Source organism: Mustela nigripes, chromosome 15, assembly GCF_022355385.1.
Source record: "Mustela nigripes isolate SB6536 chromosome 15, MUSNIG.SB6536, whole genome shotgun sequence".
Lineage (NCBI taxonomy): Eukaryota > Metazoa > Chordata > Mammalia > Carnivora > Mustelidae > Mustela > Mustela nigripes.
In genome coordinates this window covers 82,804,984-82,824,598 of record NC_081571.1, presented here as the reverse complement: position 1 = coordinate 82,824,598, position 19,615 = coordinate 82,804,984, and the positions used below count along the sequence as shown (strand labels likewise).

The 19,615-nt window shown below is 59.1% G+C and overlaps 1 protein-coding gene across 5 annotated transcripts in view; it reads left to right on the top strand.

Moving 5' to 3' along the window:
- Positions 1-19,036, top strand: part of CARS2 (cysteinyl-tRNA synthetase 2, mitochondrial) — a 38,268-nt gene extending 19,232 nt beyond the window's left edge. For 4 of the 5 annotated variants that reach the window (XM_059378034.1, XM_059378033.1, XM_059378032.1 and 1 more), the window contains 8 exons: positions 5,883-6,016; positions 7,538-7,605; positions 13,637-13,703; positions 14,174-14,312; positions 16,338-16,461; positions 17,105-17,203; positions 18,495-18,701; positions 18,888-19,036. In XM_059378034.1, the coding sequence (XP_059234017.1) occupies positions 5,883-6,016; positions 7,538-7,605; positions 13,637-13,703; positions 14,174-14,312; positions 16,338-16,461; positions 17,105-17,203; positions 18,495-18,701; positions 18,888-18,956 (907 nt within the window). In that variant the 3' untranslated portion in view covers positions 18,957-19,036. Of the gene's footprint in view, positions 1-5,812; positions 6,017-7,537; positions 7,606-13,636; positions 13,704-14,173; positions 14,313-16,337; positions 16,462-17,104; positions 17,204-18,494; positions 18,702-18,887 lie in introns of all 5 variants that reach the window. The other variant, XM_059378035.1, reaches the window with a different exon arrangement.
- The last annotated feature ends 579 nt before the right edge of the window (positions 19,037-19,615 follow it).

The following is a 19,615-nucleotide window of genomic DNA, read 5'->3' as shown; positions in this document are numbered from 1 at the left end:
AGAGTGTGCGCAGTGGAAAGGGACGAGGGAGAGAGAGTTCCAAAAGACTCTTCAGTGAGTGCAGAACCTGGCCATGGACTCGATCCCACAACCCTGAGATCCTGACCCAAGCTGAAACCAAGAGTCAGATGCTCAAACGATTGTACCACCCAGGCACCCCTAAAATTCCAGGCTTTTAAGTCTCGCTGGTTATAAAAACTCATGAAATTCTCCTCTCTTTCATAGCCGAACAGTACGGGGGTGGATCTTTGCGTGGGCTCCCCAGCGTCACGGCACGGGGGTGGATCTTTGCGTGGGCTCCCCAGCATGACGGTCTGCTTCTCGCCCTTCTCCCCGCCACCCCTCCCCCAGCCCCCTTCAGACTGCAGACAGCCAGGGCCCTTTTAGCTCCTGACCGTGTCTCTGCCCTTCCTACCCTCTTTGATGTGGTCTGTTCTCTCCCTTCAGCTGTGGAGTTTGTTCTGCGAGTCTCTGGGTCATTGTCTGGGTTATTTACACGGATATGAGTATTTTCCAGTTGTATCTGTGGGATGAGGCCAGCTTAGGGTCCTCCTACTCCACCATCTTCCCAGTCTCCCCGTGAACCATCCTCTTACCTGCTGCTTTCCCCGGAGATGGTCGTGCTTCACACCACTGAGCACCGCCCCAGCTTCCACTCTCCGGGCTCCTCAGTCTTCGGTCTGCCTACCTTCTGGCTCTTCTTCCACAGTCGCGTCACGCACTGGAAATTCCCCTCCATAGACTGTTCCTCTGCTGCTTCCCGTGGATCTCCTGGGAGCCACATGCGCCTGTGCTTGAGCACGCTGCATGTGCTCTTCGGAACAGGTGCACCTTGCGTTACTGTGCTACAGTTTGTAGATGCTGCGGTTTTTACTGGTTGAGTTTTGTGGCGACCCTGTGGAAAGCAGGTTGGTTGTCATCACTAGCGTCAGCTCACTTTGGGTGTCTGTGTCACGTCTGTGTAATTCTCACAGTCTTTCGAGCGTTGTCATTATTATTGTATTTGGTCTGGTGATACATGATCTGTAGGATTGGATGTTACTGTTGTGCTTGGGGAACCATGAGCCCTGCCGTGTTCGTGTGCCCAGTGTGAGATGTGAACTTAGTCGATCGATGTGTGTTTCCACCACTCCACGCCTGGCTGTTCCCCATCTCTCTCCCTCTCCCGGGACCTCCCTATTCCCTGAGACACAACAGTATCAAAATTAGGCCAATTCATAACCCTCCGGTGGCCTCTAAGTGTTCAAGTCAGTGGAAGTCACACATCTCTGACTTTAAATCAGAAGCTAGAAATGACTAAGCTCAGCGGGGAAGGCATGTCGAAAGCCAGGACAGGCCAAAAGCTAGGCCTCTCGTGGCAAACAGTGAGCCACGTTGTGAAAGTAGCGGAAACGTTCTCGAAGGAAATGGAAAGTGCTCCTCCAGTGAAGACACAAACAGTAAGAAAGTGGAACAGCTTTACTACTTAGGTGGACAAAGTTTCAGTAATCTGGATAGGAGACGGAACCAGCCACGACATTCCCTTAAGCTTACGCTAACCCAGGGCAGGGTCCTGACTTTCTTCCATTCTGTGAGGGCAGAGGGCGGTGAGGAAGCCATAGAAGGAAAGTCTGAAGCTCGCAGAGGCCGGTGAGTGTGCTTTAAGGAACAAAGTCCTTCCTGTAACAGTGCAAGGTGGCACAGCCGGAACTGACGGAGAAGCTCTAGTAAGCTCTCCAGAAGGTCTCGCTGGGACAGTGAATGAGGGCGGCTACGCTAAACACCGGGTTTTCAGTGGAGACAGAACCCCGTTCTGTTGGAAGAAGATGCCATCTTGGTCCTCCGTGGCTGGGAAGAGGTCAGTGCCTGGCTTCAGAGCTTCAAAGGACAAACTACTCCCTTGTTTGGGGCTCACGCAGCCATCTGGTGACTTTAAGTTGAAGCTGATGCTCACTTACCATTCCAAAAGTCCCGGGCCCTTAGGAATTACGGGAAATTGCTCTGCTCTGTAAATGGAACAGTAAAGCCTGGATGACTGTGCATCTGCCCACAACATTGTTTACTGAGACTTGTAAGCTGACCGTTGAGATCTGTTGCTCAGAACAGAAGATTCCTTCCAAAACCCGACAAGTAGCTCATTGACTGTGTACGTGGCCACCCCAGAGCTCTGATGGAGCTGGGCAGGACTAATACTATGCTCACACCTGCTCATGTGTCCACTCTGTGGCCCAGGGAGCGAGGAGTAAACAGTACATTTTGTAAGGCTGTAGCCACCCCGGAAAGGGATTCCTCTGATGGATCTGGGGAAGTAAACTGAAAACCTTCTGGAAAGGATCTGCCAATCCAGATGCCACTGAGGACATTTGTGATTGATGGGAAGAGGTCAAATACCAACATAAGCAGAAGTCCAGTGACCCAGCCCTCTTGGGTAACTGCAAGGGTTCGCGACGCCAGCGGAGGGAGTCACTGCAGATGTGGTGGAAACAGCAGAAGAACCAGAATCAGAAGTGGGGCCTGAAGTCAGGACTGGATCAGGGCGCTCTCAGGACCAAACTTGAACAGTCAAGGAGTTGCTTCTTAGGGATGACAAAGAGCATGGTTTCTTGAGGAGGAATGTTCTGCTGGTGAAGATGCTACAAAGACTGTTGAAACAGCAGCGAAGGATTTAGAACAGACGGAAACCGAGTGACGCAGCCGTGGCAGGTTTGAGAGGACGCACTCCTGTTTTGAAAGCACTTCTGTGGGTACAGCGCTGTCAGACAGCATCGCGTGAAACAAATCGTTCATGAACGGAAGAGTGCGGTGATGTGGCGGCTCTTCTGCTGTCTTTCTTTCAGAGTTTGCCGCAGCCACCGCCCTGGGGCAGCAGCTGTCGCCATCAGGCAAGACCCTCCACCAGCCAAAAGGCTGCAGCAGTTCGCTGGAAGCTTGCAAGGTGGTTAGCATTTTCAAGCAGTGGAGTATCTTCTGATGAGCGCACGCACGTTGACTCTCGGAGAATTCTACTGCGCACGTAACGGACTACAGTCTAGTGCGAGCGTAACTGCCGCACGCGCTGGGCACCCAGAAGGTTCATCTGACTTACTGATTGTGGTGTTCGCATTGTCGGGGTGCAGGGGAACTGAGGCCGCCGGATGTCGCAGGCACTGCCCCGGGTCCTGGGAGCTGCCTGTAATGCTTCGCCCACCATGGTGGCTCGGCGGCGGGGTACGGTGCTGGCTGGGCGGACCATGGTGGGTTTCTAGGACCGACAGATGAGCACGTAGTTCCCAGGGTCTTGCTCTTAGAAATACCTGCAGTGAATAACCTTGCCCATTTATTTTCTGTTTGTGGTGCTCGCTTCGGCAGCACATATACTAAAATTGGAACGATATTTTCTGTTTGTGGAGGTGAGGGTTTTGGTATGTTCAGTAACCCGTGATTTTCATGTATCTGATGGGTTTCAGCTCCTGGCAGATGTTTGTTATAATGAGCGGTTTTCAAGATTAGAAACCCGTGGAAAATATAGTTAAGGTCAACATTTCCAACTACTGTCTCCACCCAGGCTTGAAGGTCAGCAAACCCAGATCAGCAAACCCAGTTCCCTCCAGTTGTCATTGTGTGCGGTGCTGTTTGCGGGCAGATTCTGAGTGTGCACGTGGGAAGGAGTAACTGTCCGGGGAGCGCGCTGGGCCCCCGGGGCTGATCCCAGCCTGGTTTCTTGTCGGTGGACGGATGTTCTTCCCCTTCAGCTGGGTGGGAGGACCTCGTGCTCCGTGACCTGCCCACCCAAGTCATGTTGGTTCTACGGAGGAGTGAGGATGGGCGCCATGTTTCCCCATCACCCTCGGCTGCTGCCCTCGCCTGTGCTAATGTCATCAGGACTCTTCTAGAAACACATCCTGGAAGTCCTGAGACGTCAGGAAACAGGGCCCAGCTTTGCATTGAAAAACCACACCCCACCCTCAGTCTTATTGTACACACTTACGTGTTTATAAATACTTTTGATTTAAGAGCAATGTGGGGCATATATTGGGCTGTAAAAAGATGTTTGTTTATTTATGTATTTATGTATTTTTAAAGATTTTATTTATTTGACAAAGAGAGAGACAATCAGAGAGGGAACACAAGCAGGGGGAGTGGGAGAGGGAGAAGCAGGCATCCCGCTGAGCAGGGAGCCAGATGTGAGGCTCCATCCCAGGACCCTAGGATCGTGACCTGAGCCACAGGCAGACGCTTAAGGACTAACCACCCAGGTGCCCCTTATATTGTAGATAGAAATAATTTCTCTACAGTAGGTAGAAAACATTTAATAAATCGCACATCTAATCTTACCACTAAAGGTTTTTGTTGAACTCTAACAAAAATAGACTTTTATTCCTTCTGGGTATTCTTTTATTTTACATCAGGTCTAACATACAACAATAGAGACTAATAGGGAAGCCTGGTGGCTCAGTCGGTTGAGTTTCTGCCTTCGGCTCAGGTCATGATCCCAGGATCCTGGGATCCAGCCCCACATCGGGCTCTCTGCTCCGCGGGGAGCCTGCTTCTCCTTCCTCTGCCTGCCTCGCTTCCTGCTTGTGATCTCTCTCCCTCTGACAAATGAAATTTAATTTTTTTTTTTTTTATTAAGAATAGAGACTAATATAATGAACACCACAGACACACAGTTTAGCTTTATTTTTCAGGTAACTTTATGCCCAATGTGAGGCTGGAACTCATGACCCCAGGATCAAGGGTCACAGACTAAGGCTGCCAGGCGCCCCCACTGTTTTGCTCTATTAAGTCCTAATGCTGCCGGTTTTGTTTCAGAACTTCGTAAAAATGAAGCAGTCGTTACAAAGAGAAACAGACGAGGCCCTGTGCTCTCCTTCCTGGTCCTGGCCCTTTGGTCTTACGCTCCCTTCATGAGCCTGTGGCCAAGGATGAACGCTAGCAGCCTGGTGCGTTTCTGCCACCAGCGGCGTGGCCAGTGTGCACGTGGTCTCTCCAAAGCCAGGCCAGGGGAGAAGAGTCAGCAGGAAGGGACCTCAGGCTGCGGCATTTTCAAAATGTCTACTTTGGGGGCACGTGGCCGGGTCAGTTGGTAGATTCTGCGACTCTTGGTCTCAGGGTTGTGAGTTCAAGGCCCACGATGGGGTCAGAGTTTACGTAATTAAAAAAAAATAATAAACAATGAAATAAAATAAAGGAAATGCCTCTTTTTAACCATATTTAGAGAACTCACAAGTGTCTGCAGCTCCCCCGAGCTCGGTGCCCAGGGGCAGGCGGCGGCCTTGGGAGCTCCGCATCTGTTTGAGGGTCTCCTCAGGCCACGTTCTCCCTGTGCTGAGGGCTGCATTTTCACCGTTGTTGTCGGAAGCAGCGCCACTCAGCCCGGCCCCCAGCAGGTGCTCTGGGGACAGTTACATGGGCTTTGAGCGTCTGGCCAGCTCCACGGTCCCCAGCAGCCCTGCTGGTTGTAGGGTGCGGTTTTAGGGGACATGAGGTTTTCCAGGGACGCAGAGCATTAAAGCAGAAACACCAGCAGCTGGTATATGATGCTTTGAATTCAGTTGTCTTGTTGCTTATACGTGATCACTAAGGAGTTCTATCTTCAAAAGCCATAGTAGAATGTCTCCTGGTTTTATAGGCTCTTTCATTAAGGTTGGAAACCCACTGACCTCTACCTATTGAAAGAAAAGGTAATTTTGCATGTGTGTATATGTATCTATCCAGAACAAAGAGAATTCTATCTCTCTGCTAGGAGGCAGAGCTCGGAATTAGAGATCTGTGAAAGAAAACAGCCTCAGGTTCTGTGTGCCCCGGATAAATCGCCACGCACACTGATTTTAAGTTGCGATCTGCTCGTCAGATGCATGGAGGCCGGGAGGACTCAGGGTGGACGTGCCGTTGAAGCTAACCCGCGTCCCGCTGTCCCGCAGTCTGCTGTTTGGAAGCCAGCTGGACATCCACTCGGGCGGCGTCGATCTGGCTTTTCCGCATCACGAGAACGAAATCGCCCAGTGCGAGGCCTTCCATCGGTGCCGGCAGTGGGGAAACTATTTTCTGCATTCTGGTAAGTCACGACTTCACGTTAATTTGTTCTATTTCGGGTCTGTCGCTTCCGTTTATTGCTGAAACAGCTCTGTTTGCGAACGCGTGGCCCTGATGACGGTCAAGAGAGCTGTCTCTCCAGTGTTTGGGTTTGTGCCAGCTGGCTGGGAGCGTCCCCGGATGGGAGATACGAGTGTGCCTTTTTAGGAAGAAGTGCGGGCTGGGCGGAACGTGAGCACCGTTCTCCGCGCGGAGTGGCGGCAGAGGCACAGGCGCTCTGCTGTCTGGTGGGCGACGGGAGGCTTGACATTACCCTTCTCTCGGGACGCGGGGACATGCCAATGACTGAGCCGTCAGGCCCGCTGGAGCCGGATGCCCGCACACACAGCGTCCTGTGACACTGTGCTCTCCGGCGCGGGGACCTGCCGGGCGCCCGTCAGTGAATGCGGGCCCAGGGACCCGCACGTGTCCACGGTCCTGCCACTGCGTCATTATGCCCCTTTTCGACTGTTGGGACAGCAGGATCTCCTCCACCCCACAGCCCCCCGGGGCTGGAGGAACAGCGGGGTCTCCTGACCGACGGGAGGGGCCGTCTTCCCTTTCTGAAGTCAACGGATGGAAGAGAAGTAGTCGGACGGTTTCATTCTCTAGAAATCTCAAGTTAAAAATGTTTGGTATATACGTGTTACATCGAATTACGTGTTCAAGGTTATATTTCTGTTTGGAAGCCAAATTTTCTTTTATTTTTGTAAAAGGTTTTACTTATTTGACAGAGTGAGAGAGATCACAAGTAGGCAGAGAGGCAGGCAGAGAGAGGAAGGGGAAGCAGGCTCCCCGTTGAGCAGAGCCTGATGCAGGGATCGATCCCAGGACCCTGAGATCATGACCTGGGCTGAAGGCAGACGCTTAACCCCCTGAGCCTCCCAGGCGCCCATGGAAGCCACAGCTTCCCCCGTTCTCAGAACACTTGGCCTTGGAGCACCGCGCGCTCCATGTCCTACCGTGTGGGAGAGGAGGCCCCCCCAGAAGTAAACCCAGAGGGCCCCCGGCTAGACTGAGAAGCCCCTGACTTAGGTCATTCTGTCTGCACGTACGTGGCGGTGAAGGAACCCCCCGCAGGCTCTGGAGAAGCCCGCACAAACGGACTGCAGCGGGAGATCGAGTTAGTCCTTCTCAGAGACCTGCCGCTTGGAATGTCCAGGATCCAGCAGACAATGGCCAGTGCCTGGTCTGCAGAACCAGAGCCCTGGTCCCTCCTGGGTGGAGGAGGCGGTCAGGCCGGGGTTTCCAGGGCTTGGGATGGTGGCGGGGGGGGGGGGGGGGGGGGGGGGGGGGGGGGGGGGGCAGGAGGAACGTCTGCTGGGCAGCGGGGGCTGCTGGTGGTGGGCAGGGCGGACCCCACACCCTCCAGTAGGTGCGGCTGCAGCTTCCCTCCTGGGGGCACCGTCCTTCAGCGAGGCGGTGTTGGCCTCCTGCGGAGTGAAGCCCCGGACACTCCCCCTTTTTCCACCCAGTTCAGAACAAACTACTGGTTTTGTTTCAGGGCATTTGCACGTGAAAGGCAGAGAAGAAAAAATGTCCAAATCACTGAGAAACTACATCACGATTAAGGTAACGGTGCCCCCCTGACCTTCCAGCGGGCTGCCGCGTGCGGGGCGACCCGAGTCTCCGCCCCCAGTGCTCCCGGCCCTGACAGACCCGTGCTCCCTCCACGCTGAACTTACTGTTCTCGTAAACGCACGCGGCGACAGTCCGCGTTCTGGTTCTCGGCCGGGTCCCCTGCCCTCTGCGGGCCGGCTTCCCCACGGACATCTGCCTTCGGACGCTCACGCCACCTTCTTCCCTGAGCCTTTGTCCACACAGCGACCCGGAGTCCCATCACCCCGTTTCTGTCCCAGCGCCCACCCGCCAGCCTGTGGCTTGGGGGCTTCGCTGTGTCGTGGGGCAGAGGGACGGCGTGTGAATGTGAACGGAAAACGTGTGAACTCACACGGGTGCTTCAGACACTTTGCTCTTTGTCTTTGGGCCCCTGAAGCCAAATGTGGTTTTAACTGCAAATACTAAAATGACAAGGACAGTTATGAGACCTTCATCCCCTGAACACACGAGCGCTAGCCTTGTTCCCACCATCGTCCACACAGTCCTGCCCCTGTGCACGGGCTCAGTGACGCGGTCGGAAGAGGGGACGGCAGCCTCGCGCAGCGTCCCACGCCCACGTCCGTCCCCCCTCAGCTCCCCTCCTCACAGGGGCTTCGTCACCTCTCATCGTCACGAGAGGGGTGAGCACTGGACAGAAGGGATGTTGAGGGAGAGGGAGACCACGTGCACATCACTTCCACCACAGCGTCACGGTGATGAACGTCCTGTTGTCGATAATCCCTGGGCCTGAGTGTGATTAAATGTCCTCACAGGATGTCTGTCTGGGGACGCAGCATAGGTAGAGGCTTCAGTCCTTCACGTGCTCAGGCGTCCCCGGGGGCTTGAGCGTGTCCCCCGTGCCCGGGGCGGGAGCTGGAAGCCGGAAGGGGAGCACTGCTCATGCATTCGTCTTCACGGACCTTCCTGACGGAAATGTTGTCGTGCACATTTTCCTCCAGAAAAACACGACTTACACACTCGCCACGGAGACTCAAGGTTACTACTTTCCTGCATCTGTTGTGTTTTCCGTATCGACGGGCGTGGTGGGCGCATGTGGGGTTCCTGGGCCGCTGGACGGCGTGGCACTGCCCCGTTCTGCGTGCACGTCCCCAAAACAAGGACGTTTCCCTGCGTAACCTGGACGCCAAACGTGTCAGCAGTCATTCCGCAACATGAGTGACCTCGTCCGCGCTCTGATTTTCCCTGTGTCCCAATGTCCTTTATAGCCTGGATTCTTCTCAGACGAGGATCCAGTCCAGGTTCATGTGTCGCATTTGGATGCTGTGTCTCCTTGGATGTTTCAGAAGACATTTCGCCCCGATGAAACGCAGAGAACCGAAAAGTCACCGTGGAGACCGTTGTTACGTGCACAGCGATGTTGTGCGAGAGCGCTCCAGAGCTTCCTTGTCTGGCCAGACCGAACCTTTCCCCTGTGCAAGTCCCGGCAGCCCTCCCCTGCCCCCGGCATCCACCATACTGCTTCCTGGTCCCCTGACCTTGAGTGCTCCAGGAGCCCATGGCTTCCTCCTCCTGTGACCTTGAGTGCTCCGGGAGCCCCTGGCTTCCTCCTCCCGTGACCTTGAGTGCTCCGGGAGCCCCTGGCTTCCTCCTCCTGTGACCTTGAGTGCTCCGGGAGCCCATGGCTTCCTCCTCCCGTGACCTTGAGTACTCCGGGAGCCCCTGGCTTCCTCCTCCCGTGACCTTGAGTGCTCCGGGAGCCCATGGCTTCCTCGTCCCGTGACCTTGAGTGCTCCGGGAGCCCATGGCTTCCTCGTCCCGTGACCTTGAGTGCTCTGGGAGCCCCTGGAAGCACAGACTCGTGGTATTTGCCCTTGTGACCAGCGTGTTTTGCTCAGGGTGATGTCCTCCAGGTCTGTCCACTGGCGCAGGCGACAGAGCTCCTCCGTCCCCAGGGCTGAGGGACGCTCTGTGGTGGTGGGCCGAGGGTGTGTTTTTGGCTTCTACTCTTCAGCAGCCTCTCTACATTTATTTTCCGAGTGGTGTTGACGTCTCGAAGACACGAGGCCAGTTTCGTTGAACATTGTGCATTTCCTGTTTGTTTCTCTGTGGCGTCTCGTGGCTTGTTCTTCTGTCTCCTGTTCCCCCGGAGCTGGAAGTGAGGTGTCAAGGCTTGACTGGCGGGAACACTTATCTGCGGTGCCGTGGGCTCTCCCAGCAGCCCCCTGGGGGCCACAGCGCCAGGCTGTCCTGCTGTCAGTGACGCTGGGTCTGAGCACTGAGGTCAGCGATGACCCCACATCTCTCGGACGTGGACATTCCTATCTCCCTTCCATGTACACGGACAGCAGCGAGGTTATCTGCCATCGGGCGTCCTGTTCCCTGACAACCTGCCACCTGTGGTGTTTGTACCCACGGCGGCTTCGCCCTGCCCTGCCCGTCCACGGCCGTGGGGCGCACGCTGTGTGGCGCTGTGGCCTGGCTGGCCCTCCTCTTCAGAGAAGGGCTGTGTCTGCTCTCTTTCTAGTATTGCTAGAAGCTCGTGCACTTCGTGTATGATCAACTCAGCCTTTATTCTTTTGGGGCTAATTTATCCCAGATGTGACCCGGGGTAAGGGGAGGAGGCGGCTCCCTTGACTGGTTCCTGCGTCCCAGGCCAACGCCCCGCACACCCCTGTGCTTTAGGCTCTATTTCCCTTTGCGTCTGGCCCCAGAGCTGCCACTTCTTCCCGGAGCCTCGCTGCCTCGTGGGGACATGGAATCCGGAGCCAGGATCCGGGCATCTGGCGCGTTTGCTCCGCTGCAGTGACACCGCTGCCAGGCCTCTTCCGGGCAGAGCTGGCGGACGAGGCGGACGTGCGCGCACGAAGCGGTGCGTCGCCGGAGTTCACGGTGGGCTCTCCCGCGTCACACGACAGGACCGGCTTCTCTTAGCTCTCCCTCCTTCACCGAAAGTCGTATTTCCTTACAGCAGCACATCGGCTCGGTGCTTTCTCTTAAAACTGACATGTTTCAAAATTGAACACCACTGTTCCTAACCGACAGTAAACTGTTTTTACACTTGAGTTTAAAACTCAAGTTAAGATTTTCTTGCAATTCTTGTTTTAGTAACAGCTTTACTGAGATATAATTCCCGTACCCGAGACCTCGCCTGGTACCCTGTGTCATTCAGTGGTCCCCACGTCTTCACAGAGTGGCCGGCCGCCACCACCACCTGCTTGATGTGCCCCGAAGTACTCACTCCCCCCGACCCCAGCCCCCGGCACCCACTGGTCTTTCTGTTCCCGTGGACTTGCCGGAGCAGAGCTTGTGTTTCTTGTCACTCTTGGCAGCGTCGTGGGGGGTCATGCGGGGGGCACACACCCGCGCGGTCAGAGTGTGAGGATTTGCTGTGTGGCGTCCCCTTCGCTGCACAGAGGCTCATCTGTTAAGTCTGTTTCCAGGTGGAGGACATCTTTCCCCTTTTCCTTTATTTTCCAAAAACACGAGGTGCTGTGTTGAGCGGGGAGCACAGACAGGAACGCCGGGACACCGTCCCCAGAGCGGCTCTGCTCCCAGCGCTCGCTGTGACAGAAAGAAGCCATCTGTGTGGGAGGCCTGTCTCTCTTCCCACACAGCGAACCGTGTGTCCTCGCTTCTCCCCGTTCCCAACAAGCGTAACGTTTGGGTCTGATCTTCGAAGGACTGGATTTCGCGGTGGCGAGTTTGTAGGCGGCAGACCAGGCCGGGGCGTCCGCGGCGGGACACGCGGAGCTGCGGGGTGTGAGGAGCCACGTCCTCCCCGGCCGTGCCCCCAGCCGCCCCGCTCTGACCCCCCGTGGCCGTCGCCAGCTTCTTCGCGAAGCTCGTGTGTGTAAATACGTTCCTCGGTTTTTCTTTCCACACGAGTGCTTATGCGGTGTGCGACCTGCTTTATCCACATAGTGAATCTCTGGGGTCAGTCTCTTCCGTGCGGGGTCCATTCTTCCGAATGGCTGGGCTGTCCACTGCACCCTCATTGACTTAACAGGGCCCTGTTGAGGGTGTTGAAATGACGTCCCATTTCTACTAGAGAGCGTGCATTTTAACTGTTCTAGGTATCAGAGTGTGTCACTTTTCACAAGCCCTTGGGGGCCCACGAGGGTGCTGTACGTGCTGAGTAGTGTGACATAAGGCAGAATGTTCTGGACAAAGCCTCTGGTCACGTAGCAGTGTCCTCGACGTGCCCGCCAGCCGGAAGTGTCCGTTTCCCTTGTCCACATGAACACAATAGAATCTTCTTGCAGTCGACATTTCCCTTTTTACCTTGGTGAAAATCGACAGCCCGACTTTACATTTCACTGTTCATCGCGGCGCGTTTGAGCGTGTGCTCGTCTCCTGCGACTCCGTATCTCCGCCGGGCTGCAGGGTTGCGGGCAGTCCCTGGGGACGCTCAGCCAGGTCTGTCATGGAAACAACACCTGTCAGCTTCCCAGTTTCTAGCAGGAAAAGGTGTGCCTTTGAGCCCTCATCATTTTGGCAACCACGGACGGCTTTTACGACGGTCTGCAGGAAAGCCTGACTCTGCTTGATGGACCGGAGTCCGCATGGGGAAAGTGGGCCAGATCACGGCTCAAAACGGGCCTTTTCGAATCTCTAGGTTGTGATTTGGGACCCGTTACTTTACTCTCAAAGTCGCCACCTTAACTCGCGAGCCAGTGCGTCGAGTTTGCAAGGGTCACTGCCTGATGACCAGGCGGCTGGGAGGTTGTGCGCCGCCTCCTGACCCCCCGGCACCCCGGCCTGGTGACACTTCACCTGTCGGGGAGCGGTGTCTGGGCTGCCACGAGGTTAGTTTTCCAGCCGCTGACTCTGGTGTAGTAACTACCGTGCATCGGAGGTCGGTGGGTCTGCTCGGCCTTCCCCGGAAGGCTGTCCGTGCGCCTGCTCCCGGCCGCTCCTCTCCATCAGCCCGGGGAAGCAAGGGGTCAGCTTAACCCCGGGGCCTGACCCTGTCACTGCTCCAAGGGGGGGCCACCTGCCGGACCTCGTGCGGGGTCCCAGCCCTGTGTCCCCCAGTTGTCACACTCTGGGTTCACTATTGCTGAGGGGAGGCCAGAAACTGCTAGACACAGAGCAGGTTCACGGGAGAAGGGCAGAGAACATCTCTCTCCTCACAGAGAGTCCACGACGAAGGGGCAAGATGGTTTCAGGTTTTTTTTTTTTTTTAAAAGATTTTATTTATTTATTTGACAGAGAGAAATCACAAGTAGATGGAGAGGCAGGCAGAGAGAGAGAGGGAGGGAAGCAGGCTCCCCGCCAAGCAGAGAGCCCGATGTGGGACTCGATCCCAGGACCCTGAGATCATGACCTGAGCCGAAGGCAGCGGCTTAACCCACTGAGCCACCCAGGCGCCCCGGTTTCAGGTTTTGACCCAAACTCCATGTTGTCGGATGGTCCTGCTGGAGCCGGCTTGTCCTTGGCGCCGGTCCCTGGTGGTGTGGCCGAGCACGTCCCCGCGGAGGCCGAGGCCGCCCCTTCCCCGTCCCCGTGAGGCCACTGAGCGCTTCCTGCTGCGGCCACCACACCGAGCTTTTGTTGGAACATTGTGCTGTTTCAGTAGGTTCTGCAAGGTGTCCCCAGTTCCCCCTCCGAACAGAGAAGGGGCACGCTTCTTTGTGTAGACAGACGCTTTGGAAGTCGTCTGTTCAGCGACAGGTCCTGGGTCAGTGGTGTTCAGGCAGAGGTGGTGGCGTGTTCCCCAGGGAACCCAGGCACGGGGCTGCATCACCGCAGCACGGACATGAGCCCAGGAGCTGGGCGCCCGCGCTCAGCCACTGCGTCGTGGGAAGGGGCTCCCGCGGGCATCGGCGCAGAGCCAGGGCCGCCCCCAGACGGCCTTTCCCACAGACGCTGCCGGACCAGGGAAGACCCTGCGGGAACAAGGCGGGGGGTTGCGCTCACAGAGAGTCTGGGAACAAAACTTTTCCTAAAAGTTCCTGACGGCTCGCTCCGCGAGATTGGCCCACACCGCTGCGGTCCGGGCTCTGGGTTCCCGTCTCTCCGTCTCTCCGTCTCTCCCCCGCAGGACTTTCTGAAGACGTTTTCCCCTGATGTCTTCCGCCTCTTCTGCATGCGGAGCAGCTACAGGTCAGGTGAGCGAGACATGGGGCCCATAGACACGCGGGGGACTCGGGGCCGCGTCTGTCGAATGGCTGAACCCAGCCGGCCGCCCGAGAGGGAGCCCGGTCCCGGCTCCCAGCCAGAAGCTTCCAGAAGCATGTCTCTCGGAGGCCGCGGTTTTTGCGGTCAGCCCGGCTGCCCCATGTGGGGGTCCGGTGGTGGGGCTGGGTGGAGGGCATGTCCTCGTGCGGAGAAGCGCACAAAATGGGCCTGTCCTCGCGGCCTGGGCCACCCCCACCCCCGGGGCCCTCTGTCCCCACTGCGGCTGGTCTGCTGAGACAAGGCCCAGGGCTCAGGGCGCTCTCCTGCCCCGCACACGTGCCCGTCTCCGCGTACTGAGCCCCGCAGCCGAAGCCCCCTGCGTGTTTCCCCCAAGCTGGCGGGGCCCGGGTGTGGGCGTGGGCAGCGGCAGCCCGGGTGACCTCACGCACCCCCTTCACAGCCATTGACTACAGCGACGGCACCATGCTCGAGGCCAAGCACCTCCTCCTGGGGGCGGCCGCGTTCGTGGGGGACGCCCGGGCTTACATGAAGGGACAGCTGGTGTGCGGCCCCGTCAGGGACGATGTGCTGTGGGAGAGGTAGGTGCCTTCCCAGCGTCCACCTGGGTGTCCCGGTAGGTGGGGGCAGCTTTTCGAGGCTGAGGACCCCTAGGGGGGTCCCGTTGGGGAGGGATGAGGATGCCCTGCCTGCGGGGGTGGCTGGGCCGAGGGGAGGGGGTCACGCCCGTGCCTGGACGGTGGGGAGGGGGCGCTCGCTGGTGTTTGTCGGTGACTGAGGCAGAGGCTCTGGTCACCTTGCTCCGTGGGAAGGAGGGCTGGCAGGGCGTGGCCGCGCCGGGACGGCTGAAGAGCAGGGCGGGTGGTCTCGGCTAAGCTCAGGTGTGGCCAGGAATTGACCAGCAGGTCCGCAAAAGTTGAGTGCGTGTGCCACCCCCACCGCTGTCACCTGGGTAGTGGCACACACTAGTTTGTGTGGTCACACGACGGTGCCAGGACGCTGTGACAGTGCGGCGGCTCGAGCTGGGCCCGGCTTTGGGGCTCCTGACATAGGGAAATCGTGTTCCCCGTCCCATTGCCTCGTTAGAAAACTTGGTCATCCTTGTTCTGTCACACGTCAAAGACAGACTCGACATCCGAGGTGGTGAGAAGCTGGGAAGGTGTGGGAGGTGCTTGTGTCGTTAGGACAAGCAGCGAGCACGGGTTTGCTGCGTTCATCAGATGCCGTGCCTGCCTGCAGCGTCGCGGGCGGGTCCCCCTCCCGGAGGACTCCCTCAGAGGACTGAAGAACCCGAGACTCCTTGGGGGTCGGCCTGGGAAGGAGGGAGGGCACTGGAGTGGAGTCTGTTGCCCCCAGCTGTAGGAGCCCAGGGGACAAAGCCCAGCGCAGTGGGGCAGGGCGTCTGGGGGGGTGGGGTTGTGTGGCTTGGTGTGACCGTCTGGACAGGAGGTCACACCAAGCTCCCCAGCAACAGGAGTGGTAGAGGGGGAAGGCAGAGGCTGTATGCCACTCAGGAGAGCCAGGTTCTGCTTTGTGACAAACAGTCCTGCCTGTGGCCTGTTCTCCCTTCCTGGTCACTTGAGGCCAGGCTGGAGAGCAGTCACTGCCCCACCAGCCAGGGCAGCAGGCCTGGCAGAGGAACAAGAGTCCCGGGGCTCCCCCCTCCCCAGCTCACTGGCCCAGACACAGATGCTGCTGTGACTGATGGCCAGAAGGGGTCCCAGGCCTCCACTTGGGTGTGAGGCAGCCCTGAGGCCAGTCCTTGCCCATGCCTGGGCGCTGGGGGGGTCCGCAGGAAGTGGGGTAGCGGCCAGCAGTGGACATCAGGGAGCTAGCCTTGGGGACAGAGCTTCAGTGTCTGAAGCAGCAGATGTGCAGGACAGAGGGGACCTGGGTGTCCTCGCATGGCTGGGGAGGACAGAGGAGGTGAGGAGAGGCCGGCAGGGGAGGGGCCTGGCAATGGAGGGAGGCGGTGGAGAGGCCACAGCCAGGTGCGGGGAGCAGGACACACTCCGAGCCCAGCGGGGCCTGTGTCCTAGGCCTGACAGGGCCGCCGGGCCCTGGACGTAGCAGGGCTGCTGCTTAGAGGCTCAGACAGGCTGTCTGGGCGCGCGGGCCACACGTAGGGATGGGGCGGGAGGCATGAGCAGACACTATCCCCCTGGACCTGGGGCCACCCTCCCCCCACCCCCGGCAGAGAGGCCGGGCCATGGTCACGGGACCAGGTGTCCTGCGCGCAGGCTCTGTGGGGTGGGGGTTTGCGTCGGGCTGTCCTTCCCTCCACCCAGGCCGGCACGAGGCCCGTGTGTGTGTACTGCAGGCGACTGACAACATGGCGTGATGCCATGTGAAGCTGTCGCTGCGCAGCTGTAAGCCACTGGGGGATACGTGTACGGGTGTGTACAGCCCCAGCTGTTAGAGGCTTTTTCCAAATCCGTGGTAACGGACGACTCTGAGCTGATGTGACGCCGTGAGGGCTGTCTCCGCGCACACGTGTGAGCCCGGCCCAGAAAGGGTGAGGGGCAGACGCGTGGTCACGCCTGCCCCGGGGAGGGACCAGCCTGCGCCCCGCTCCTGCTGCTGGGCAGCCCCCGTGTCTCTCCCAGGCTCCACCACACCAAGGAGGCTGTGAAGGCTGCCCTGGCGGACGACTTTGACACGCCCGCGGCCGTGGACGCGGTCATGGAGCTCGTGCACCACGGGAACAGACAGCTGAAGGCGCACGCTCAGGTGTGTCCCGGGGCGGCTCGCAGGGTGGGGAGCTGCTGTGGTGGCTCCCGCTCCCCCAGAAGGCACAGCCACCACCCTACCAGCTGCCCGGGGTGGCCTCCGGGCCTGCCCTGACTTCCGGGGTGCTTCATCCTGCCCTGGGCTGACCCCCCAGCAGGGAGGTCCCGCACACGGACAGGGGGACCCACATGTTTGCCCACAGGGGAAGCGCGTCATCTTCCTGTCTGCTCTGAGCTTGCTGGGACGTGAAACAGGACATGGGGGAACACTGTGCAGGGACCACCCCCCCCCCACCCCATGCCCATGCAGCCTGGCCCTGCTGTGGGCCTCTGCCCCCATGAGCTAGTAGCCTCCTGGAGACCCGCCTGCTGACGCTGTCAAACAGGGGTCAGGGCTCGGCGTGTGGGTCTGGGGGACACCAGCATGCAGGTCCTAGCAGATCCCCATATTACAGGTGGGCAGATGGAGGTGGGGGTTCCCTGGCTTCCCCATGGTCATATGTGGGGCCAGTGAGGGGCCCTGCCAGGGCCATCCCCGCCACACGAGGTGCGACCCTGTGGCCGGAGCGGTGGCCTGCTGTTTCCCTGAGTTTCTACAGTGTTTTCTCGGCCCCTCATCCCCTCCTCTGGGTGGTCTGTCACAGGAACCCAGCGGTCCCCGGAGTCCTGCCGTGTTCGGCTCCATCGTGTCCTATGTCGAGCAGTTCTTCGAGACCGTCGGGATTTCTCTGGCGGACAGACAGGTACGCCCTGCCCTTCTCGGTCCTCGCCTGTGGCAGGGTCCGGGTGTGCTCACCACCACCCTCTCCCCTTTCACGATGTTCGTTCAACGGACAGTTGTGTTGAATGTACTGACGTGCTTGAGAAAATGTTCCCGAGAAAGCAAGCTGGGTCAGAGCTGGTGTCTTACGAGCGGACGCTGCAGGGATTCGGAGCAGAACGCGGCCCCTCTTGGCCGCACCCCGCGTGCCGTGTGTCTTGCACACCTTTTCCCTTGTTTCTCCTGGAAGACTGAGCGCGGCCAGGTGCACAGTCGGGCGACCCGTCCCCGGCCGAGCCCCCCGCTGTCTCCCACAGCACGGGCCTCTGCGCCTTGCCCCGCCCAGCGCTGACCAGCCTCCCGCACGCGCACCCCTCCCCGCGCCCCGCTCCTTCCCTGCGCCCTTGCCGCCTTGCTGCACCGCGAGACCACGCGTAGGAACCCTGTGAAATGGGTCGTCAACGTGGAAAGGCCTGGGCTACGGCCTGGCCTGACCACGCGTGTGCTGGGACCGCTCGGGCTTCCCGGACGCGGAGCCGGCGCCCGGCCCTTGTCAGGAACCCTCGCTCGCCTCCCCCACCTCCATGGCGGACACTGGATCCCACTTGGGGCTCACGTTTTTGTAACCAGAAAAACGGTCTTTTATCGTGGAGGTAGAAACTGAGGGTCCTGTGGTTGGAGAAGCTTGATCCCAGGCTTGTAAACGTGTCATTTTCTTCACACCCGTGAGCACCGACAGGCTCTGGGACCCCTCCCCATGAGGCAGAGGAGTCATGTAGGTGGGCGAGGACTTGACCCACTGGGCTCTCCAGCTCGGTGTGCAGAGTCAGTCTGTGAACGGGCAGCAAGAGCGTAGGTGTGTGCGAACCACACGAGAGCTGGACGTTGCTTTCGGGGTTTGGTCCAAGGATCAGATTGGGTTTCACGAGGCTCGGCTGGCACGCGCAGACCCTGCCCAGGGAGCCGGCTGCTAAAGACGCCCGAGACGCTAGAGCATCTGTGGGACAGGAGCAGGGCGGCCCGGGCAGGCGGGCCTCACGGGCAGTGCTGCCGAGGACACAGACGGGAGCCCTGCGTCTTTGCCTCCCCGCGGCACTAGGGAGCACTGCCTCGTGACCGGGGGCCAGGAGAGCAGGGACCGGCCAGCAGCCCGGGCCCGGGGAGAAGAGCCGGGGGAGGACGGGCTGTGGATCAGGTTGGCACTGAATGCCACGGGCCCAGCTCTCGGGGCAGCCTCCAGGACCCCACTGACCATGCTGATCCGCCTGGGGCAGTCTGTTGCAGGGGACAGCAGCCGGGCCACTCTGCACAGCGTGGTGGACGAGCTGGTCCGCTTCCGGCTGCGGGTGCGGCAGTTCGCCCTGGCCACAGGAGCGGCCACCCGGGAGGCCCGACAGCAGCAACTGCTGGACAGGCAACCCCTGCTGGAGGCGTGTGACACTCTGCGCCGGGACCTTGTCGCCCACGGCATCAGCATTAAGGTGAGCCGCTGCCACTGTGGCCTGCTGGCGGTAGGCACAGCCACCCCGAGGGCAGCATACAAATGTGCAATGGTCAGAGCCTGCTGAGTCCCCCACCCCAGAGCCTGCAGCCGGGCCCCGTGGGGGCATCAGGGTGGGCAGTGAGCCCTGAGCGTCTGGCCCACTTCCCCCATGCCTCCTCCGCAGGACCGGAGCAGCACGTCCACATGGGAGCTGCTGGACCAGAGGACGGAAGACCGCAGACCGGGGAGCTGACGGCCCCCAACACTGTCTGTGCTTACGCGGAGGCCTCCTGTCGTGCCTGTCCAGTCAGCATTAAAGTCAGTCCAACCGATCGTGTGTGCCTAAAATGTGGATTCTTCACGGTACCGATGGCCACACACAGGGGCCAGCACTGGTCCTGATGTGGGACCCTGGGTTCTGGGGTGACGTCACAGGAGGACCATGAGCCCTGGAGCCCAGGGCAGAGGACGTAAGTCCTACAGGGGCCCGGGGCCTGGGGCTGAAGTCCAGCAGGGCACAGCGGCCTATACCTCAGGCACCAGGCGGTGCTGAACGGGGAGGGGGGCCCTGAGCTGGGGCAGCTCGCCCCACGCCTGTCCGTCACAGAAGTAACATGTTCGCCGCAGAAGACCACCGTGTGGTGGCTGCACTGGTGAGAGCAAGACCCAGGTGTGAGTGTGGCCGCAGAGCAGGAGGCAGCGCCGGTACCCAGAGTGCAGCCCACAGAGACTCCCCGTCCCTGGCCGGGCTGCTGCGAGTCCGGTGCTGCCGCGCTGGCCTGGCCTGCGGGTGCCGCGGGGAGGGATACGCTAGGCATGGTGGGGACACTCAACAACCACGTTCACTTGTCACTCAACTTCAGGACCCCAAAAGGCACGATTGTCCTATTCTACAGGCGAGGAAACCCACTC